At 39.8% G+C, this 24,524-nt stretch overlaps 1 protein-coding gene across 1 annotated transcript in view; it reads left to right on the top strand.

The window, feature by feature from the left end:
* The window catches only part of LOC118019981 (ankyrin-3), a 331,347-nt gene that overhangs the window by 107,467 nt on the left and 199,356 nt on the right, over positions 1-24,524 (top strand). Inside the window, exons 2-7 of the mRNA XM_035019746.1 lie at positions 1,357-1,458; positions 2,106-2,204; positions 2,415-2,513; positions 10,654-10,752; positions 15,041-15,226; positions 17,087-17,185. Coding sequence (XP_034875637.1) covers positions 1,357-1,458; positions 2,106-2,204; positions 2,415-2,513; positions 10,654-10,752; positions 15,041-15,226; positions 17,087-17,185 — 684 coding nt within the window. The remainder of the gene's footprint in view (positions 1-1,356; positions 1,459-2,105; positions 2,205-2,414; positions 2,514-10,653; positions 10,753-15,040; positions 15,227-17,086; positions 17,186-24,524) is intronic.

Raw genomic sequence — 24,524 nt, 5'->3', positions numbered from 1 at the left:
TAGAGATGGACGCCTCTCCTTCGAGGACTTGAGCAAGTCAAATCTTAACTAAATTGACCCACACCAGAACCAAAGACCCTTCTGAGAGGTGGGATTTCCTTCAGCTCAATTACATTTCCAGGGATGAATTAGCATCCCTCAAAGATTGGCATCTTGTCTGCTTTCCAGTTGCCTGCCCCTTGATCTGCCTCTGCTTGTTCTCAAGGGGCTTACAATTTAGGGTGGAAGAAGGACAGGTAAACCCAAAACTATAATGCTGTGTGAGAAATACCAAGAGGGCTTAATGAAATTAATGCTGTGGGAGCACTGAGCATTCATCTCTGCCCGGGAGGTCTGGGAAGGCTTTCCAGATGAGGTGGCCTGTGAACGGGGGCTTTGAAGGGATTCTCCAAATGGCTGAAAGAAGACAATCTCCTCTGTTATTTAAGCCACACCCTGCATGATTGCATTGATAACTAGCGGCAGATGGTTTTGGCTCCCCTTTCAGGAAAACCTGCTTCTGTGGTGTCCTGCACGGATGAGGACTCCTTTCCAAATTGTGCAGATCCAACTCTGAAGTCTTTCCTTTCTGTTAAAGATTTCACTAGTAGGTGGTTTCAACCCTGCAATCGTAGGTACTAGAGTTTAGCAGAAAGGCAAGAGTTGTAAGTTTTTGGTGAATGAATTACAGATTTGGTGTTTGTTGTTTTTAAATTTATGTGTATTTATTTATTTGCTCCTGCTAATGCTCCTAATAGAGTTTTCTCAGGTGGTGACCTTAGCTTGCTTGAAAATATATGGAAAGCATGCTTCACAATTTGGGTAGACATTTATAAATGCTTTTCAAATACATCCTGTGTTCCAACATATGGCTATGGGCTGTAGGAAAATCCAAGAGAACATCTCCAAATTCCTGTTAAACTAGTATAACAACATTAAATGTATTTGTGAAGCTACGAATTGAAAAATTGTTTATAATAGTTAAATATGAAAGAATGGAATAAATGTGAAGTTTCTGACAAAACAGAATAGTGAGATTTTCATAATCAGACCACCAGGAAGTTAATGGGATTGCTCTTTACTCTCCAGGAATCGTATGTTGATTTAAGGTACCTACATGGTATGGGAGATTTTCTCTTTCAGTTCAGGATCGGTTATGACATCACACAAGGGGTAATTTTGTACACTTGAAACTAACTTTTCAAGAATTTGTCCTTTTCCTGGTGACTTTACAAAGACCTTTAAGAGTATTTTCATGTTAGAAATATAATAGTTCAATTTAAAAATCTTTCTTTTTAGTTTGGAGTATAAGCTGAATAGTTCTAACATATCTATTAGTTTCATTTTTCATCAAAATGTCCTTCTTTTTTATTTTAGTCTGATGCCAATGCAAGTTACTTAAGAGCAGCTCGAGCTGGACACCTAGAAAAGGCCCTTGACTACATAAAAAATGGGGTTGACATCAACATTTGCAATCAGGTTAGTTGTGGTTATTGTTGCTGTTTGATTTTTGACTTAAAATTTTAAACATCCAGACTATAAACTCCTTGAATCTTTCATTAGTTATTACCAAGACTTTCTTTTTTTTTTTGCCAGTTTGGGTGGTTTTGTTTTTTGTTGTTGTTGTTGTTGTTGTTGTTTTTTCATATTTTCAAATGACTCTGCTTTGTTAAAGGAGCATTCAGAAATGCAGGTAGGCGTCCTTTAATAATTCCTAAAATTTAGTAAATAATGATACCAGAACAACCCACCTAAATTTTAACTACCTTTATTCCTAATTCAAGTTTCAGCACTGCACACATACAAGTAATTGTTGGTGGGTTATGATCTTCAGAGTTCTTTTTTTTTTTTTTTTTAAAGATTTTATTTATCTGACAGAGAGAGATACAGCGAGAGAGGGAACACAAGCAGGGGGAGTGGGAGAGGGAGAAGCAGGCTTCCCGCGGAGCAGGGAGCCCGATGCGGGGCTCGATCCCAGGACCCTGGGACCATGACCTGAGCCAAAGGCAGACGCTTAACGACTGAGCCACCCAGGCGCCCCGTGATCTTCAGAGTTCTAAGTAGACTAAAGTTTGCTGCTCTATTCTCAACCTGCTGAGTAAAGCTTTCCCTTCACTCTTAATCAGAACGGGTTGAACGCTCTCCATCTTGCTTCCAAAGAAGGCCATGTAGAAGTTGTTTCTGAACTGCTACAGAGAGAAGCCAATGTGGATGCAGCTACGAAGGTCAGTATCCCACATTTAATGCTTTTTATGTCACTTGACAAATTCAGTGAGGATTCAGCCCTCGATAAGAATCAGGGCAAGCTTCTCATGAGATACTTGTCAACCATGTTCTCTTTGGGAAACTTATAAACATGGAGTGATTCCCTATTTTATAAAATGTTGAAATAGAGAAATAAAGAGGGTGAGTTGATGTATCTTTTCATTTTACAGAAAGGAAACACAGCCTTGCATATAGCATCTTTGGCTGGGCAAGCGGAGGTGGTAAAAGTCTTAGTTACAAATGGAGCCAATGTCAATGCACAATCTCAGGTAAACCTACAACTCTACTGCAAATAAATGTTGTTATAATTTATAGATGTTCTTTGGGCCAAGTCCTATATCCTCTAAGAATACAATTCAATGAATAAATTGTCACAAATTATTTAAATTCATATATATCCTCTTTACGTGTGAGAGAGATTTTTTAAAGTCATCCATCTATGAAACTGGACTGGTAGTCATAGACACAAATGTTTAGGGAATATCTGTAATGTAGAGTCTTACACTATTTTAGGATGCTAGCTCAGTCTACTCTCAGTACCTCAGTAGTCTCAGTACAAAGGAAATGAGAATTCCTATATATGAGGAAATGCTCTTAAAAGTTCATTATACTTCAGTGCTTTATTTAGTTGAAAAAAGGGAGATACTGCTTAATTCCTGTTTAGTAACTAAGGCCTCATTGTTGTTCCCTGAAACAGATTAAAAAAAAAAAGAATAAACTTTAGAATTCCCCAAATTAAAATTTCCAGATTCTTTGTTTCAGATATAAGCTAATGATTCATTCAGTAGGACCTCCTATGTGCTCTGAGTCTTGCATGAGGTTCTAATTAGATTATCATTTGGTAGACTTTCAGTCTAAAAGAATTTACTTTAAAATAGGTTTAAAAATGGTCCTCATAATCCGAATTTTTCATTATTTCAGTCTCCACAGAAATGAGGTTATATAGGAAAGCAAACATCATCATAACACAGAAATATCTGCTAAGAACCTGACCATTTTTAAAACTGGTCCTTACTCAAGTGTTCCTTCTCATTGGATGCCTTCATGTACTCCTGTTTGTCCATCTGTACTCCAGGCAGTTGGATACTGAACAAATTGATTACAGAACAAAACCGCAAGTTTTGCAAAAGACACAGGATGACATGAAGTTAGGGGGATGGTGTTGGAGAACCCTGGGTGCACAACTAAGCGTGGATTGTGGTTTTCTAGCGATGTGTGAAGAATTAGGATGATTTCCTGATAAGTGTTTCAAATGAGAATGATTTGAAAATCAAAAGATTAAATGACCAAAAAAAAAAACCTAGGTGAGGTCTTTGGTTTGCAAATGCATTTGCAAAAAGGCTGTCTTTTTACTTATGCTGTGAAAATAAAAAATAAAGGACATCAAGCTATCATATGATTTTGTTGGAAAAATTTTACTTTTCCTCCACAGAAATCCTATTTGGTTTAGTCTTTGTTCATTTTGAGAACTCATACATGAATTTCAGTTATAACCAATATTTTGTTAATTCCTAAACTTCTACAGGTGCTAGTTTTGTCTTTTAGAATAAAGTCTCAATCTAACTTTTTTCATTATTTACTATGGCCTTTTGATTTCCATTTTTTTTAAGATTTTATTTATTTATTTGAGAGAGAGAATGAGATAGAAAGAGCATGAAGGGGGGAGGGTCAGAGGGAGAAGCAGACTCCCTGCTGAGCAGGGAACCCTATGCGGGACTCAATCCCGGGACTCCAGGATCATGACCTGAGCCAAAGGCAGTTGCTTAACCAACTGAGCCATCCAGGCGCCCTTGATTTCCATTTTTAAGTGTACTCGATTTCCCCAGCCATCTTCAGTACTGGTTATCTTTGGCTAACAGGAGCCTCCTATATTTTATGGGTCCACGGAATTGGGGCGACTTCCTCCATGGTTACTACGGCCATAGTAACATGATGCTGATGCTGTTAAATATCAGTGTCATGGAGAAGCAACCGCACAACGCTTCCAAACACGTGATTTCTTGTATGTCTGATCTGATTCTTTTCTAGTTCCTTGTGGTTGGACCTTTGATACGTGGTCCACTTATGCTGATTCCCTAGGAGGGTTTACTTAGAGTAATAATGCTTTTCCAGAAGGGAATGATATAAAGTTGAATATTGACAAGTATAGCCCATTGATAGAGATACAGAGCAGCTGACTATAAGCAAAGCATCATGCTTTTCAAACATCTTTTTACTGGAAAATAACTAGTGTTAAGCTCTGAGAGAGTGGGAGAACTCTTTAATCCATTTTCATTTCCTTTATCCCCCCAAGGGAGAAGAAATAAACTTCCTTCTTTTAAACATTTCACACATTCCTGACCAATGTTTAGAGCAGCCATAATTTTAAACCTCCTTGACGATGTCGGAGAGAATCCGCAATTGAAATCAAATCCTGACCCGATTTGATTTCAGTTTATACACATTCCCTAGTGATGATGAAGTGACGGAGAAGAACATGGGCTGCAGAATTCCCTGTTCCTTGTAGCTGTGCTTGGCATGCCCTGCCCCGACAGTTCGCAGTGAAGCAGGCCCCCTTCATCTGGACACCTGCCCCCCTGTGCCTCTGAGTCGCGTCATTCCTTGGACAGAATAAGTAATAAGATGGCCATGCAGCACAATGGGGTTTCCATGATAACTCCTGGTAGCAGCTTTTCAATAGGAATTCTTACAAAGAACGACAAGCGATAATGCCATGAGATTAAATTCCATTTGGGCGTCAGCACATAAAGCATCACAGGAGTATTAATATTCAAGAAAGACAGCATCCCTGTCTGAGTGAAGTTTTAACCAAATAGGTAATATGTAATAGCCAACAAGAACTAGTGCCAGGAGAGTCCCCCACCTTCCTTACATATAAAAATTCTCCTTATCTTGAAAATAAAAATGAAATTGGACAATATCAAGTTCTGATCTTATAAACTGAGGGTCTGTAAGCTAAGAAGTTTTAGATGTTACTTTAAACTAATTTTTGTCATTGCTTTGATCTTATATCTTAATAAGTTAGTTAACTCTTTTTTATATTACTTAACATTCCAGAAATGATTTAGGCCTACCCTGAGAAAGAAATTGGGTTGGATAGTTAAATTGTGATTATAAAGAACTCTACAATGATTAAGTCCTTCATACTTTGTGCTAAATATGTCAACAAGGATTACTAGTGTTTGCAATTGGAAAATCTCAAACTGCCACATCAAATGACAGCCCTCAGTCTTTTCTCCTTCTCTGTCTTTATTCTGTAATATAAGGCACAAACTGTGTTTATCAAGAAGCAAAGTCTGTTTCAAATAATATTTTACCATAACTATCAAAATATTCTAAATTTTCATAGTAGTATTAACAGTGAGAAGACCCTATGGGGTTTTTTTTGGGGGGAGCTGTTTTTTAAAATTTTTATATTGTGTTTATTTAAACTCTGAATAGGTAATACATTCACATGGTTCTACCATCAAAATGCATGAAAAGACAAAGTGGAGGGCCTCCTCCCATCCCTGACCCCCATCTGCCCAGTCCCCACCCATCTCCATCCAGGGTGAAACAGGTACTGCGTTTCTGTGGATCCTTTTCAGAAAAGATAAGACCCTTTGATTAAAGCAGTGCCTCCTTGGTCTTTTTCTGTTTTTAAATGTTTCCTCTGGTGGGGAGGTCAGGTCTTGATGAAGTCAGAAGATAGGTATGATAGAGCCTCTCTGTCCTTTGACCTTATAGCACACCTGTAATCTAACCAACATTCACAAAAATCAATATCAGATGTAAATCAGTGTAAATCTGATGCTCTGCCCTTAACGTTTTAATTCATAGGAGCACTTCATGATATACACAGGCTGACTCTAGGAACCTAGGATTGATAAGAAAAGTTCATGGATGAAATGTCAGCCCTTACTTAAATGGAATAACAGGAGGACTTTCTTCTTTACTTTATTTGGGTGGATACTAGGCAGCATGCTTCGGTATGATCTATAAATTTATAGGTCTGCATATTTGCATGCTTTTGATAACACCACAATAAATGTTCCGAGCAAAAGGTGTTGAAGATAATGGATAAGATCAGGTATGGAAGAGCATACTTTCTCAATCTTGAGCTGTTCTGCCTTTTGAAAATTGAGTCTATTGTTGCTACAGAAAAAAAAAACTGTAAATTGGGCACCCATATGTTCCATTTTGGCCAGCTCTTTGTTTTGGAAATTTCCTAAGTTAGGAAATTAATTTAAAAACAAAACAAAACAGTGGTATGCTTTTTTCTCTTAAGAGAAAAATAACATTCTTTCTGAAATCGGACCATTCTCCCAATCCAGATACTATTTTACAAAAAATCATTTCAGCTGTAGGTTGTCCCATGACAACACATTGAATTACTTATGCCCTAAGCCTCTTTGTAAGAGAGAGTAATGGTAATGTTTTTATTCAGTCTTTCCAAAGGATGCTTATAATTACTCCCTAGAACCATAACTAAATAGTGTACATGTGTTCTCATGCCATGTTGATCCTTTCTTGATAGATGAGATTTGTATTAAATGGTGTTATTGAGATTAAAACTAACTTGAGCAAAAAAGAGAATTTATTGAAATTATGTGGAGAACACATAGAATAGAAAGCTAAAGAAGCTTTTTGGAAAGCTTTGGAAACTAGATAGTTAGAGTGAGAGTAATCAGAAGCTATACGGTAGAGTTGCCCTTCGATATGGTCTTTACAGACCAGTTCAAGGTGGGGGAGGGGGGACTTTGCAGAAAACAGAATTGAGAAAGAGAATAGACCTGGAAGAGCAAACAGAAGATGTCCTGCACATATGTTTACCCTGTGGTTGAAGAAGGGCAGGCTAATTTTTCTCAAAGATGGCCAAGACACATGCTACCTACATTTCAGGGTAAGAGGTAGTCCCCTAAAGAAAATCAGAGCAGTATTGCCTGAAGGGGAAACAGATGCTTGGTGACCAAAACTAAAGCAAAACAAAATAAACACACAAGCCTATACATACCCCCTATAAAATGGAAATTTCCATTATGGAGGAAAAAACAAAAACACCAAAAACATTTTATCAATATGAACAGCAGAAGTAAAATGAGGCCATTCAATACCATTCAATGTATATCAATACATCACACTATATATTGTGTGATTCCATTTATATGAAATGTTCAGAGAGATAGAAGGCAATGAGTGGTGGCCAGAGGCCATGGGGAGCGGTGAATGGGAGTGAATACTAATGGTACAGAGTTCCTTTTTGCAGTGATGAAAATGTTCTGGAATTAGATAGTGGGGATGGTTGCCCAAGTTTGTGAATATACTACAACCCACTAAATTGTACACTTTAAATGGGTGAGTTTTATGGTATGTGAATTATATATCAATAAAAATTTATAAAAATAAAAAGTATGAAAGAATGTGACCATTCCAAAAATGACCAGCTTTTGGGCAATGCAATAGAATGGCAGAACTCAAAAAAAAAAAAAAAAAAAAAAAGAGAAGCAATTGTGGGAAAACAATGAATTACAGGACTCAATCTGGTTGTGATCCTTATCTACATATTATTTTTGAGTAATTCCAGTTCCACAGTTCACTCTGCTGTTGTGAGAAGGGCATATGGAATGATTTAAAAGTTGTGATTCTTAAGAATCACTCTTTGGAAGCTCCAGGTCTGTAAAAACAGCATCTTTTAAACCTCAGTACCTGGTCTTGGATTATCTTCCTGGGTCATGAAAGGTTTGGTTCTGGAAGATAAACTCAAGAACAGTCTGCATACATTGGGCCAGAAGCCAGATACTTCTAGATAGACCAGTGTTCCTTAGATAATCGTGAACTACAGCAAAACCCTGCCCTGCAGTTGAGAAAATAACATCCATTTTCAAGATTTTTCTTAAGAGCTTTACTCCTAAAATCTGAATCTTCCATCTAGAAATTTCAGCTGATGAAGAAAGACAGATACCTAGTAGTTCACTGAGCTATCACAAAAATCCACCCTGGTTTTTATCTTTCTCTTCTTCCTTAATATTTTCAATAGTTTTTTTTTCTTTTGTTTTGGTTTTTAAAGGATATTTAATTCAACCAAGGATAAAATGATCTTCCATTTTGGTCAAATGAAGGAAACAAAAAAAATAGCAATATAAGAGTAATCCTAAACTACCTGTCAGTTTCCCTCATAGGTCTGGGCAGAGTGACAAAGATGAAACACTCCAGGCACATACACACAAACATGCACACACACACGTGTACACACATATTGCGTTGCAGTTATTCCATGTTCCATGTTTGATGTTGATAAAACCTTTCATGATAGAACAGAGTAACAATGAACTTCAGTGATGTCAGTAGGTAGATAATTTAAAGGGAAGAAGCTCGAATGCTGTGTCATATTCTACTGCTTCTAATTTCGTGTCTCTGATTTGGAGCTTGGCAACTGGATAACCTAGCTTTTTACAATTATGTGTAAAATAGAATAAGTAGAATAGAGGAACCCTCTGATGAATAAGAATGGTAGATTTGTTATGTGACATCACTTTTATCATCAGCTCAAGGATCTTTTTAACTTACTTTTAAATTCGCAGCTAAAAGCCAAAAAAGTGATGTCACCAGAGCCTGAATTATAGATAAGTAAGGTAATCATATAGTAAATGATATTTATAATGATGAACCTAAACCTTTTGAATCACAAAAGTTTGAGTAATAGTCGGTACATTTTATTTAGAATATATTTACTTTTATTCTTTCCAATTGTATAATGTATACAATAAAATTTCCAGAACATTCAGTTAAATAGAATTGTATTCTGAAAAAAAAATTTTTTTTTTTAAAGATTTTATTTATTTATTTGACAGAGAGAGAGATAGCGAGAGCAGGAACACAAGCAGGGGGAGTGGGAGAGGGAGAAGCAGGCTTCCCGCGGAGCAGGGAGCCCGATGCGGGGCTCGATCCCAGGATCCTGGGATCATGACCTGAGCCGAAGGCAGACGCTTAACGACTGAGCCACCCAGGCGCCCCGTATTCTGAAAAATTTATTCAAAGAAAATTTGCTATAGTTTGAAAACTATGTTTTGATATATGTTTTGCAGTAAGATTTAAAAATATTACATAGACAACATATGAAAGTATTTCATAGATGTGAAATAAATTGTTCTAGAGAACAATCACACATATGCAACATATTTTTTTAAAAGATTTTATTTATTTATTTGACACAGAGAGACACAGAGAGGGAACACAAGCAGGGGGAGCGGGAGAGGGAGAAGCAGGCTTCCCGTGGAGCAGGGAGCCCAGTGCAGAGCTCGATCCCAGGACCTTGGGATCATGACTTGAGCCTAAAGCAGATGCTTAATGGACTGACCCACCCAGACACCCAAGCAACATATTTTAATAAAAAGCTTAAGATGCAATGTACACATTCATGTACTTGAATCCAGGTTCTTTGGCAGTTGGCCACATTTCAGACAAACATAAATACATACCTATACATAGTGTGTGTGTACATATATGTACATATGAATGCATATGTGTGTATTCTGAACATGAAACTACCACATCTTTTTTTTTTTTTTTTTTTAAGATTTTATTTATTTATTTTGACAGAGAGACACAGCGAGAGAGGGAACACAAGCAGGGGGAGTGGGAGAGGGAGAAGCAGGCTTCCCGCGGAGCAGGGAGCCCGATGCGGGGCTCGATCCCAGGATCCTGGGATCATGACCTGAGCCGAAGGCAGACGCTTAACGACTGAGCCACCCAGGCGCCCCGAAACTACCACATCTTTGCTAAAAAAAAAAATGCAAGGCAGGAAACTTACAAAAAATCAACTACTAATTGAATTCTGTTTTGAAATTGAAGTATATACCCTTTTGCATATTGATATTCTTTCCTTTGCTCCAAGTCACGTCACCTGTGGTGAGTTTGAAGCTCCTTAAAATTAATATAAATTCCTTCCAAATTAGGGAATATTTCAGACTCTTAATTTTATGTGAAAGTATTAAACCTTTTATTTAAAGTAGGTAATTATTGGTATGGGGGAAAAAACTCATTGGGACAATGACCAAATGTATTTTTCTTCATATCCTCATATCATCTAGGAAAATTCTTTACTCCTGGTAGGTGCTCAGTAAGAGGCTGATGATTAAACAAATGTACTTATTTATCGAAAGTGGATAGGTGTGAATTATACACTATTAGCTATGAACTATACTCAAGTTATAAATTATGAACTGTAATTTTGAAATACACTTATAAATTCTGGTTAAACTATCATGCTTAGGCTTTTTAATAAATATGAATATCTGCATTAAAGTATCATTAAAATTATTATACACAAGCATTTTCTGGAACATATAGTATCAGTACCATGGAAAACTAGATTGGCCCTATAATAAAGCCACAGACAAACATAGAAACATTTCATTTCTTCTTTTGCAGAATGGTTTCACGCCATTGTATATGGCAGCCCAGGAAAACCACCTCGAAGTTGTCAAGTTTCTTCTTGACAATGGTGCAAGCCAGAGCCTAGCCACAGAGGTAAGACATGCTGGTTCTTCCTGTGGGTAAGTTCACATGGGTGCAGGACATTTTGTAAGCCTGGAGTTATAGCATGGAAAATTTGTCCCACTAGAGTTTAGTTACAGTCATATATTAATGTGAGGATTCTTCAATGTTTATGAAATATACTAGAAAGTCTATTTTCAATTTTTAAAGAATCTTCCATTGCACAGATACCTTTTCTGCTCTTAAATGCCTGGCTCTACCTTATAATTGAGCTATTTGTTTAATATCTCCATATTTGCTTTAGAACACTTTTCCGTTTCTTATAATTTTGCCTCAAAGTCAACCACTGTTTTTGAAACATGTTTGTAGTACAAGTTTGAAAACTGTTTTTTCCAAATATAAGTTAGCATAATTATAATGATTGAATTTACATAGTTAACTAGATTTAATTCACACTTTTCAACAAAACTATTATATGTTTTTAAGTGTTACATAAACATGGTAGCGAAGAAATTTTTGCAGTCTTGAATAGAAGAGTTGTTTTAAAATAAAAAGTTACTTAAGTCATTGGGACTGTCCTAACGTAATACAGTTTATTTTTTAAACTAAACTGGATGGAAGATTGTGCTCCCTTGTGAAGTGTATCATTAGAACTATATTGCTAATATTAAAAGATCAACATTTGAGTATTCTCTATTTTTAACAAAATAATGAAAACAGATGCAGGATTATCCCTGTCATAATACTGCTCTTCTTAAATTCTGACATGTTTTCCAAATGGCACAAGAAAGATCGTGATAGAGGAATTGCATATAACCTCACCCAGCTTTTGAGATCGTGCCTTCTGGGGAAACCACTAAATAAATGAAGAGGCAGTTCACACAAAAAGAAGTACAAATGACCATAAATGTATGAAAATATCACATCCTCACTCATAGTCAAAGAAATATTAATTTATTAATCAGTTAAAAAATGAGATCCAGTCTTTCGCCCTGGAGTTGAGAAAAAGAATTTGAAGAGTAGAAGAAATGGGAGCTTTCCTACAGTGGTGGTAAAGTTGATCATTGGTTGCAACACTTTTGCAGAACATTTAACAGTAACTGTCAAAAGTTAGTGTTTATGTACCTTTTTACTTAGCAATTCTGTTTCTTCTAAGAATTTACATTACAGATATATTAGAGGGGGATACAAAAACAGTATACAAGAAGTTCATCAACAGAATTAGTATGAACAATTTTTTAAGAACTGGAACGAACCTAAATATGCACCACTAGGAAACCTGTTTAATAATATTGATACTCACACAATAAAATGCTATTCAGCGTTGTCAAAAATGAGGCAAGATTATAGATGCTGATAGAAGAAAATATCCATATTGTTCTCAGTGGTTTATTCTGAGCAGTGGGAGGGAGATTTACTTTTCACTTTATACCCTTTCATACTGTTGAAGATTTTTATCATGAGAATGTATTGTTTTTGTGATATTCTTAAGGGTAGGTAAGAAGTAACTACTGGTCGATAAGAAAACACACATTTGGTAGGCATAGAGCAGTGCTTACTTGTTGGATAAGAGAAAAATCCATTCCCATTTTTTGATGGAAATACTAAATAATATAAATATCCCAATGAAAGTGATTTCATAGTACTTTCTTGGCCTGTGAAGGAGAAGGTAGTCTTTTTAGACTGTGATGTACAGATCACTAAGTATCTCTCCTTTAGAAGCAGGTTAAGTCCAACTTACTGCTACGTCCTTGGCCTGATTGTGGTTTTTAAAACCTTTTCTGTATTAACTATGTACTGTATACCCTATCTTTTCCATATATATATATATATCTTCCTTCTTTTACTAATTAAGATTCTGAAGCATTAGGTTAAAGGATTTGTTCATTTACCCCACAAGTAATTATTAAGCACCCATTATGTTCCAGATACTCCACAAGGCATGGAGGTTCTCATGGAGCTTCTGTCATGTTTCCTTTTGGCTTGTATTTTTCTTCTTCTTCTTTTTTTTTTTTTTTTAAGATTTATGTATTTATTTTAGAGAGAGCAGACAAGCAGGGGGAGGGGCAGAGGGAGGGAATCTCGGGCAGATTCCCCACTGAGTGCAGGGAGATTCCCCTCCTGACTCGAGGCTGGATCTCAGGATCCTGAAATCATAACCTGAGCCTGAAATCAAGAGTTGGCTGCTTAACTGACTGAGCCACCCCAGTGCCCCATGTATTTTTCTTTTAAGTATAACTGCACAGAGAGAACCAAACTGTTTAGACTGGGTTTGGAGCCAAAATCGGGAGCTACTAATTTTAGCTATTGACACCTTAGAGCTGGTATCTTTGTCTCTTTAATTGGCTTATTGCAGGAAGCACATTCTTGTGGGTGCTGTGGTCTCTGTTGCAGTTTATTTTCTGGTGCAAAGTAGTTTCCTTTATGTATAGGCCCTATGGGCTTAAAAGTTCATATTAGCAGAAAATATAGCCATTTAGTTTTGATTCAGAACCAGAAGCGGGCTATCATTTTTACCCCTTACATTTTGTCCAGGTTTCACGTTCACTCTTAATACACAATTTTCCTTTGACCATTCTGTCCTTTAAAAAATATTTTTTTCTTTTGTTTTGTAATAGTAATAGATTACATAAATGAGAAAGTAAAGTGAAAAGCAAAAAGAAGAAAAAGCCACTGTTAATTTTCCCTAGAGATAACATTTTGTTTACTCCTTAAGACCTTTTGGTATATGTACACAACGCACATATTTATCTTTATGAAAATGAGGTCCTATATTTACATAGCTATGTAGATTACTTTTCTCATAACATTAAATTGCATTCGAAACTTCATGCCCTTAAGGGTAAACCTGTGATGTTCTTTTGGTAATGTCTTGGTTGTTTTCAGCCTTTCTTAAGGCTGCAGGGGAAGTCCTTCTAGCTACGTTAATGATCATCCTTTCCCTCTATTGGGTCTCCCTGGAAAAGTTGAAAGGGGCAGATGGAACTTCAGCTGGTTCTCGAAGCATGAAGAATAGACAGAATTTGTATATGTGAGTGAGGCGGAGGACATTGCAGGCTGGGGGCATGGCATGAGTATAGAAGCCAGCGTAGAAATAGTTTGCACACCGCAGTTAATAAGGAGACCTTTCCGCAGGAAAGGATTTATATGAGAAGAATCTGGGCAATAGTGTCCCTTAGGTGTTTGGGGCCAATATTTTACACATCCTTAAATATAAATATACTGATGTGCATTCAGTCAAAAAATGGTAGGAGCCCTTGTCTGATTTTCCAGCAAGGAAAAAAATGATGAAAGTGGTCTTTTAGGAAGACCAAGAAAACACTAGTGTGCAAGTCACTAGATTTTCTCTTTCTCCCGTATGAACACCCTTCCACTGGAGTAGCCCTCTTCTTGTAGCACAAGGCTTACCGATATAAAATATCATGCCCAAGTAAAATAAGTACCTTACTTGCCAGTTCTCTAATAAAAATAATTTATAAATGTTCTTTTGAGTGCATGACAGTAAAAGCATAGAAGAATTCAAGTTTGAGCCAGTTTTAGGATTTTCTATTCCATGCTGTTTATTCCACTGTCAGTAACCTTAGATCATCCACCGATTACTTAACCACAGCAAAATCTGTAGCTGTCTTCTCTCTGTCAAGTCCCAGGGCAATACAGTGGGGAGGCTCAAAATGCACAGACCTGAGTGTATATCTCAATTTATTCTAGTCCTGTTTTGCATGATCCCTGTGTCTTCTCCCTTCACTGGTCAGAGAGGCCAAGAGTGTTTCATAAAGACCTTTCTTAAAACGGCGGTTACTATGGTTCACCAATTAACATATACAGAGTGGCCACCAGATATGTGCTAGGCATCAAGGTGCAATGAGGAAGCAGACAGGCCTCTCCCCCAGTTTTGAAATATCAGGGGAAATTTTTATAGCTTAATTAAATAAGATCCTTGGAAAAATTTACCTGGATTTAACCTGAAATATTGTTTTCACTGCAGTTATTTTCTGGATATTGAAATTATGGTATCTTTTTCCTCTTTATGTAGTACTTTTGTGTATTTTCAAGATTTACCCAATTAATGTGTATTACTTTTTAACAGAAAAAAATCCCAAAAACTTATTACAAATTTTTTTATTATTTTCTGCTTTGGTAAATATATAAATATAAACAAGTATTTATAGACATATACATATATACATGTGTCTTTTCACATATCTGTCTACTTGAATATGGTAGCTTTAAACAAAAATTGGTCGCTCGGTTGCATTCTTATTTGTTAATCAAAAAGAACATGTCCGCTAGGGCCAATCTTGACCCATCCATTTATTTGCAGGATGGCTTCACACCGTTGGCCGTAGCGTTGCAACAAGGTCACGATCAAGTCGTTTCCCTCCTGCTAGAGAATGACACTAAAGGAAAAGTGCGTCTTCCAGCTCTTCACATCGCTGCCCGAAAAGATGACACGAAGGCCGCGGCCCTGCTGCTGCAGAACGACAACAATGCAGACGTGGAGTCAAAGGTGAGGCGCGAAGGCGGGCAGCCGGCCATGCGCTCTCCTGCGCTAGCACCCACGCTGTAAGAATGCCTGGTCTGCCTTTTGGCAAGCTTACCCCAAAGCCTTAACCTCACTGGGAGCAAGGACAGTACGTGTCCAAGTCAGCCGATTGAAGGCGCGGCCCCCTCAGCATTTCCAGCTAGGAGGTAACCGTGCATGCTGCCTGATGCATGCTAACAGGGAGGCCACATCCGAGGTCCATCTATAGGCACCTGGTAGTTTCCTTCCTTCTAACGTATATTTTGAATGTATCCAACACTTCAGCTCAAACACCAGGGTGGAAAATTACAAAATGCTAACCACAATGTGCACAAATAAACCTTTGGCTGGTATCTGAGATGAGAGGCAATGCACTGAGTATTGATCAGTTGTGGAGAGAGCGTGCCGGCAGCCAGAGTCCCAGCCGAACGTTGCCATTGCCTTGACATGTATGACCTGAAGGTCTCTGTGAAGGAAATGTGGCATTTGGAACAGGCCATTGTGTAGCCCTCCATTCGGTCTAGCTTTCTTTCTGTGCCTCTTGTGCTCCCACCAGAGCTTCCATCCTCATAACTTAGCTGCCATGAGCTTGCTGCCGTCCATGTCACCGAGAGCGAACTAACCGTTCATTTTTTCCTCTTCTTTGCTTCCAAATGTGTTAACCTAGATGGTGGTGAATAGAACAACAGAGGTATATATATATATATATATATAAACATATGCATATAATCTCTGTCTGCATCATCACTTTCCCATTACCTAGTGCTGCTGCCTCATTTCTTTCCCTCCTTCTTTGCATCGCCTCTGTAGGCTAGATACCTGCTTTATGTCCCCGCCCCCAAAGTAGCATGTGCCAGAGAAGATAGTAGTTCGATTACCAGGGCTTTCTGCAGCTGAACCTGGTGTTGGAAAGGAAGAATGAGGAATCCTTGAGAATGAAGGATGTCGCAATAGAGTTGGGTGAGATGAAGAGTTTTGATGCTTTAGATGCTTATCAGCTCTACCTAAAGCTGCAGACAACCCTGTCATTCTACTCCTCCAGGACTGATTCTTTAGAGTTCTGCATGACACTTAGCCTCAGTGGTGTCAGCAAGATGAAAGTTACCTCTGAATGGTACCAATATTCCCACCCTCCCCACAAGACTCAGTAAGATAGCTAGCATGGCTAAGAAGCTTGCTAACAATCTAGAAATGCATCTAGCTCCTATAAGGTTTCAATCTTTGGGGACTAAGTGAATCGTTGCATGTTTTAGCATTTTTTAAGGAAGTAAAATGACCTTGGTATGACTAAGCTAGAGGAAATGAATAGGCATTTGCTAATAAAGAGACGAGCTTGTGGATTCTTTCTAAAATGCAATCACCCGTTATACAAGACCAATTGTAGTTCTCTCCCCCAAAATTGCTTTTGTCATTAAAATTGGCATTTACTCCATACTGAATATATTAAACAAATTGAATTTCGACAAAGAGTTTCAATGGACAATTCTATCATTGATAATAAAACAGTGGTATTAATCAAACCTTCTGTAAGCAATAGATTTTTCTTGTCAGCCCTATTTTGATGTTTTGAAACGTTGGCTTCTGTATAGTTCTGCTGCCGAGTCACTAAAATTACTCAGTCTGCACCCTTGGTTCCTTCCTGGCTATTCCTCTGCCTATGAGTTGGGCGTTTGTTTGAAACCCTACGAACAATTGGCACTAATTGAAAGAAACCTAGTACAGAATGGAATGTGGACCTCAGCATATTTTGCTTCCTCCCTTTGATTTGGGCAGGGTTATGGTATTAACGTGTCGGACAAGGGGCCAGCAGGAATCAATTGAATGTCTGCTATGTTTTCTTTGCAGAGTGGCTTCACTCCGCTCCACATAGCTGCTCACTATGGAAATATCAACGTAGCCACGTTGCTGTTAAACCGAGCGGCTGCTGTGGACTTCACCGCGAGGGTAAGAGCAGGGCGCTAGGACCCGCCCTGAAAGCATGTGAAAGCCTTCTGAGCCCTCCTTGCCTGACAGGAGGAGGGGGTTGGGACCGCTGACCTCTAGGTCCTACCTACTAGTCAGCGAAAGCTGTGATTTTCGACTTCTCCTACTGCATGTTCTTGCTTTTATACAGGTGTGCCTGTTTCCTAACAGGATAAATAAGCCATGATCAGGGCGCCTGGGTGGCTCAGTTGGTTAAGCGACTGCCTTCGGCTCAGGTCATGATCCTGGAGTCCCGGGATCGAGTCCTGCATCGGGCTCCCTGCTCGGCAGGGGGTCTGCTTCTCCCTCTGACCCTCCCCCCTCTCATGTGCTCTCTCTCTCAAATAAATAAATAAAATCTTTAAAAAAAAAAAATAAGCCATGATCATGGGGCGGGGGGGGGGGGGGGGATACATATATACGTGAATGTAGCAGATGCAATTCAAGGAATCACAACTGGAAAGTACAAACCCTTCCCCGGGTAGAAATTTCTGAGACTGTTAGAAATGGGTCAGATGGCACTAAGAGTGCTTTAGCTAGCAGGGTCTTGACCTTGCAGATGAGAAGAGAGTGAAATATCTGGATGAGATCCAAACTTCAGAACCCAAAACACAGAGACCGTCTTGCTTTTATCGTCTGTCCCCTACAGACTTTCATAATGAGTCACAAGTTTCCGTACCCCGACTAAGTTCATATTCCTGGAGAAAGGAGTTACAGTATCATGTGTATCCCTCGATAGCAGCCCAGCCGTCCAGAGTAGTAGTGTTCTGAGTGTAAACACCAGTCTGGTGCTGGGCCTGATCCTGAGGCACCTCATCATCGGAAATAGAAACAGAAAGGAAGGAGGAAGCAGGATAGAGGAGTAGCCTGATAGTATGGGCTCAGGATTCAGACTCCTTGGGTTCCAATTTTGGCTTTAAATTTTCTTGGGGTCCATCAGTTTCCTCATTGATAAGATGAAACGGTGTGTGAATTATGAAATTGAATAATAACAATAATATAATATCACCACTCCCTCAGGGGGTGACTGTGGGAATTAGAAGGGCACAGGGCCCGACACGTTGTTGGCAAGTACAGCATCAGCACTGGGATTTCGAGCATAGCGTGTGAGGTGGTGTTTTTGCTAGAACCTTACTCGTGGGAGGAAAATGGGGTTAGAGGAGATCGGAGAGAGGCCATATACTAGTACTAGCTTTAGCAACAGCAGTAGAAGCCATACCATCTTTGAGGTCGCTCCTGTGTGGCAGATGCCAGGCTATGCACGTTTATCTCATTTATTCGAATATCAAGAAAAGTGTTATTTATCCATGTTTTAGAGAAGAGGAAACCAAAGCTTAGCAATAAGAAGCGGCTGGTCCAGGATCCCAGAGCCAACAGATTAGGAAAGGCAGGATAGGAAAGCTCCCGGCCACTCCAGCCTTCTGTCTCCCTTACGCGACTCCAGGTGTTCATTTCTCCCTCTCTTCTTATAACTCATTAGTTCTATAAAAATTAGTAAGAACTCAGATTGTACTGATATAAAAGCTATTTCCTGCCCTCTTGTCATCGGCTTGCTGAAAGCCTTGATCGGTTTAAATGACTCAGGAGCGCCTGTCAGCTCCTGGCACTGCAGAGCGTGTTATTCCTGCACGGTGCGTGTCCCTGGCATTCAGTCACATGGCTGACCTGAAGCCTAATTTGACATTTTGAAGGACAAAGTTAAGCACCTCGTGCACAGGGGCACGTCACTGCGAAAACTGAAGTTCTTGTCTTGAAGATGCGTTCTTCTGGTTTTATTTCTGTAATGCACAGTATAATGAAAACCTCATTAAGTCATATCTTCTAATTAGGACATTTGGGAAATTTATGTCAGGGTAGCGTTTGAGGTTTGTCTTTGCGCCATTGTTCAGAAACTTCCTGATGCTGCTGAAAATAAGAAGATTGGGGCAATGTTTAAGGGATCTAAGAGGACAAATTACAGTATTTTCACACTCCTTCGAGCAATTCCAAACCATCCATTTACATTAAAACAATGAACGTGCTAATTACAAACGAATGCTTATTTATCGATTAAAGATCAATGGAGATCTCAGACCCACCTCGCTGTTAACCTTGCTGTGGGTTAAAATAATCACATTGTGTTTTTGTTTAAAATATGTTAAAATTGAGACTTTTTATGGATTTACAAAAGCGTTTTCTCCAGTCATCCCTAGTTAATGAGGCCTACCAGCACTCTGAGCTGAAGGCTGTGGTGTAATTTGATTGTACTTCGTGGGAGGCCTGCGCGGTCCCTTACACCCTGACACAAGGCTCCCCTCTGCAGCTGGTGATGGATGACTTGCTTTTGGATGTCTGAGAAGAACTAGTCTTTGTAGACAGCTTCAAGAAACCCGTTTTAGGTTCCAAATCTCTAGCAATTCTATTACCTAGTAACGCAGCATCTGCACTTGGGGACCAGGGCCTCTCCCTGCCCAGTTTCATTGGGCAATTTCTGCACCACACGTCCCTCGGGGGTGTGGCTGGAACAGCTTCGGAGAGTTAAGACGCCCCAGAACACAGATGGGAACAGATTTTACCTGGTCAGAACAATGAAGGGAGGCTCATTAAGCCCTGCTTGCTAAGAGCTAGCTGCGGATCATAAGCCTCAGGAACCGGGTCTGAGCGAGGCAAGGATTAGGTGGTTACAGGTAAATTAAAAACCAACAGCAGTCCTTGTCTTAGGGGGCTGCTGGTTTCTGCTCGCTGGCTGCGACAGATCATTGGAGAAAGGCAGATACAGTCTCAGAGTTCTCTGTGGGCTGAGGACATGGCCTAGACAATGGCTACCTGTGGGCAGAGAGAGCTGGGGAATAGGAGCAAGGACAACTCTTCTGGAATCATTTCCTGCATTTGGTAGATATGCACTTCCAAAGCAGATACGAGGCAGAAACAAACATGGTGTCGCTGAAGGGAGTACACAGCAGAACAGATTGCTTTCTGTGCTTCTCTGCAGGGCTAGCTAATTTATGCAGCAGTAAGGCAGCTCCTCGCCAATGGCAAATGTGTACCTCCGAGTTGCAATTCCCGTCACCCATTTAGAGCACACTTGCCTGTTTACTGCACCTTCCCTTGATTTTTATGATGATGTCTGTTGTGATTTGTGTATTATAATGTTGCGATGTCTATGGAAGAGACCCCAAATATTTCCTTTTGGATCTTGCATGAAGACCTGGGCAGCCTCCTGGGCCCACTGCAGGGAAGTAGTGGGGTGGCTGCTTCCTGCTGCAGGGCAGCTTTCGCATTCTTCACCCCGTGAACGGAGTCTGCTGACACGGCATCGACATTGTCAGAATGGATGCGTGACCCCCTGCTCTCTTAGCAAATCATTCTAGCTCTCTTGGGGAAGAGGATGTAACTAAGACACACCAGAGCTGCTAGTGATTATCATTCCAGGAAGGAGCATTTTGCACTGGAGTAACTGAAGGCCAAATCAGTATGTGCATGCCTGCAAAGTTCCTTTTATTGACTGAGCTAGATTAATACTTTGCTGGCTCAGAGGTTTTTTTCATCAAATATAATGGGCCACCCAACTTAATCTTCACTCGTGTCATTGACTTTTCTCCTGTAATGATTATCCAACTCCCCATTTGCGGAGATAACTGAATAAAATATCCTTATATAGGTCCTGCCATTTAGTACTTTTTGGTTTTGATCTCTGGGAGGAATTAGGGATTTATGTGTTTGAGTGTTGTACCTCGTTTGTTTCCAAAAGGATTTCAGGTGGTTTGCAGATTAAAGTTGTACAAATTAAGACATCTAAGGATGAAACAGAAAAAGCAAATGTTACCAAGCAGCTGGAATGAACCAGTGAATACAACTGGAGAATAAATTTAGGCCGTAAGGGCTTTGATATATGTAGCGGAAAGGGAAGCATGGATGATAATAGTTTTCATTTTTTGACAAAGGAAATCTTACAGTTATCTATAGAGACCATTTTTTGTGTATGTGAAATAACTAAAATATGATTTTTATCATGTGAATTCTTCTATTAAGAACAGTGAGTTTCATAATTGACAATACCTTTGATGACTGTATTTCAAAAGGCTCAATTCCAAGTGCCCCGTCCTGCCTATCTGGTCTGTGAAGGCACCTGGCCCAGGGAGGCTGAGGGACTATGGCCCAGGTGCTTAGCTTGATGATGTTCTAATTGTATCTGATAGAACTGGGCGTGTGTGTCACAGATCACTGACTGGTTCACATGCCCATTGGACTGCCTTTCTCAAATATCAGATGTTTTGAACAAGATTTTGGCAGGTGCTGGGCCATATTCGGAACTCGATTAAGTCGCATGAAAGGTTACTTTATTTTTTTATTTTTAATTTTTTTTAGATTTTATTTATTTTTTTGACAGAGAGAGACATAGCGAGAGCAGGAACACAAGCAGGGGGAGTGGGAGAGGGAGAAGCAGGCTTTCCGCAGAGCAGGGAGCCCGATGTGGGACTCGATCCCAGGACCCTGGGATCATGACCTGAGCCGAAGGCAGACGCTTAACGACTGAGCCACCCAGGCGCCCAAGGTTACTTTATTTTAGATAGGTGAACCGCTAAACCTGTTGGTGGAAAAATGAAAGTGTCAGACTTAGACTCCGCCCACATAAGAGGTCAACATGATTCAGCATGTGAATGAGCAAAGCAATGTCCATGGATAAACATAATCTGGAGATTTCCTTTCTCAATTAAATTCAATCTAGCAAACATTTAAAGAGCTTCTATTATGGGCTAGAGCTGGAGATTCAGACTTGAGTAACCTAGTGCCCTTACTCTACTAACTTGTTTGTGTTGCAAAGTGCTAAACCATACAACATAGTCTCTCTCTTAATTCCCTAAAGCACAACTGAGTCTAGGTTATAATACCAAACATGACTTTTCTAAAAACGTAGAGACTGATGAAGGGGGTTCAGATCAGAGAAGCAAAGCTGAAGGACTGGTTCTGGACAACACTGCCCCCAAAAGTCCATAGGCTATGACCCATTCCCCAGGGTACCTCTGGGTACCACCCTCCTGAACCCCCAGAGGCAGAGTCTATCTTGCTTTCCCCCGATGGCAACCCCTTTTATCATGTCTCTCCCAGATGGATTCCAGGACCTTAACCTAGTCTCTGGGCCCAGTGACAGAGATAACCCTGTTTTCTCCATACCTGGGCCATCTTAATTCAGTAGCCACCATCTAGTGGGAAGTAGCTTTAATTTAAATTAAATTAAATTCAGAATTCTATTTCTCATTCTCAATAACCATGTTTCCAGTGCTCAATAGCCACCTGTAGCTAGTGGCTACGTATTAACGCAAAATACCTAACATTTCCATCAGCACAAAAAGTTTAGAACAAAGCTGAGACACCATTAGTCTCAGGTCTTTCTTCCCATCAACATAATAATTATCTCTAAATGTAACTCCCTCCTCCAAGGAAAATGATCCCTTATATAGTTATGCAGAGCAGTTTTACTCCTGATGGACTTACCCTTTTTTGCTCCAAAGGAATATTTTGCCTTTCTCATTATGTAACTAGAAATCACCATTGCCGCCACCACCACCAAAAATAAAACTGAAATGTTTTTGCAAAAAAGAAATAAAAATTACTAGAAGCTTTAAAGTAGTGATTTCTCCCCAACTCATGCTATGTGAAGTTCAGAAGTATTAGAAATGAGATAAATCGGGGCGCCTGGGTGGCTCAGTCATTAAGCGTCTGCCTTCGGCTCAGGTCATGATCCCAGGGTCCTGGGATCGAGCCCCACATCGGGCTCCCCGCTCTGCAGGGCGCCTGCTTCTCCCTCTCCCACTCTCCCTGCTTATGTTTCCTCTCTCGCTGTGTCTCTCTCTGTCAAATAAATAAATAAAATCTTTAAAAAAAAAAAAAAGAAATGAGATAAATCTCAAGAGAGGTCTTCAATTGCCGGAGATTTTGCCACATAGTTACCTCACTTCTGAAAAATCTGTTTTTTAATCTGTTTGAAGGCTGCTTGCATCCTATTCCTCAAAGATGCTTTCTCTGACCCCCCAAAGCAAGCTGCTATGCCTGTCACGTCACTAGGCGTGCCCATCACACTCTGACTCGCTCTCACATGGTAAACATTGCATATTCTTTCATGTATATGGTATTGTGTGTCTGGCACACTCTCCTTGTTAGCTAAGCCCCTTGAGTGCTAAGATGCCTCATTCACCCTCCCTGCTGAGCTCCTCGTCTAGAACCTACTCTTCTCACCTGGGAAGTCTCCTCTTCCCCAGTACTCACCAAGTGCTGAGCGCTGTGATAACCACTTTCACATGAAGTTCTTCTTTTCCATCTTTCAGCGAAGGACTCAGCAACATATTTGCCATGTAGATATTTTTAGGAGAGGTAGACATTTTATTTCAGAGAACTATTCCTCGGTTGTTGTACTATAAGAAGGCAGGACTTTTTTTTTCCTCTCTCCCTCTCACTCTTTTTCTGCCTGACAGCCCTTTATCTGCTTTTGATGAAATGGTACTTTGACATACAGCTGCATCCCATTCAGCCAGAGGGCTACAGTGTGAACGCATGTGGGACCCTGCTTGCTACAGGATAAGGGCTCAGTAGATGTTCATTTTCTTCCTTTCTTCTGTCGGTGAAATTTGTAGTAATAATGATTTATTAAAATAGTTACAGTTTATTGAGTATTTACTAAGTTTCAGCTTCTTTGTTAAGCACTTGGCATGTCCTGTCTCAACAGTCCTATGTGGGCCGAAGTAGGGGTGCAATGAAATGCAGCTCCCACATCCTTGCACTTGCAAGACTTTGAATTCCTCGAAGGCAGACCTGTGTATTAGTAACCATTTTGGAATCCCTTGGGGATAGTCCAGCACTTAGCACTGGGAAAGACTCAATATATATTTATTGAATTCGAGAGCAAATGAACCTATAACTTGCAGGTGCCCATGTCACTGCTCCCGGGCAGCCAGCCTCTGTGTAAATCCACTTTGCTCAAGCCATAGTCCTCTCCCTAGTCTCCGAACTTCAAACGGAACCTCAGCTGGTGTTAGGGAACTGCTTCCCAAACTGACATCAGCGCATGAAGGGAGATGGGAAATCCACAGGATTCTAATACTGGGATTTTAAGCAAGTGCACCAGACCCACAGATTGAATGTCAGGTGCCGAGGAGCAAGTTTTTTTGAGCGGCAGGAGGATTTGTGATTCGACAATGTAGATGACCTTGGAAGACAAGAAGCCTAGAACAAAGGGCCATTCATCCGTGGCCACTACCAAGCTTTGTTCAATTAAGGGTGTTTTATTAAACAGGGCCTCAGGTTCTGGGCTATTAAGTCCCAATCAAGGCCACCACCAGATGGT

This window comes from Mirounga leonina, unplaced genomic scaffold (assembly GCF_011800145.1).
Source record: "Mirounga leonina isolate KUSES-001 unplaced genomic scaffold, KU_Mleo_1.0 Mir_109, whole genome shotgun sequence".
NCBI classification, from domain to species: Eukaryota; Metazoa; Chordata; class Mammalia; order Carnivora; family Phocidae; genus Mirounga; species Mirounga leonina.
The sequence above is the reverse complement of the archived record's forward strand: the minus strand, read 5'-3'. Positions and strand labels throughout refer to the sequence as shown.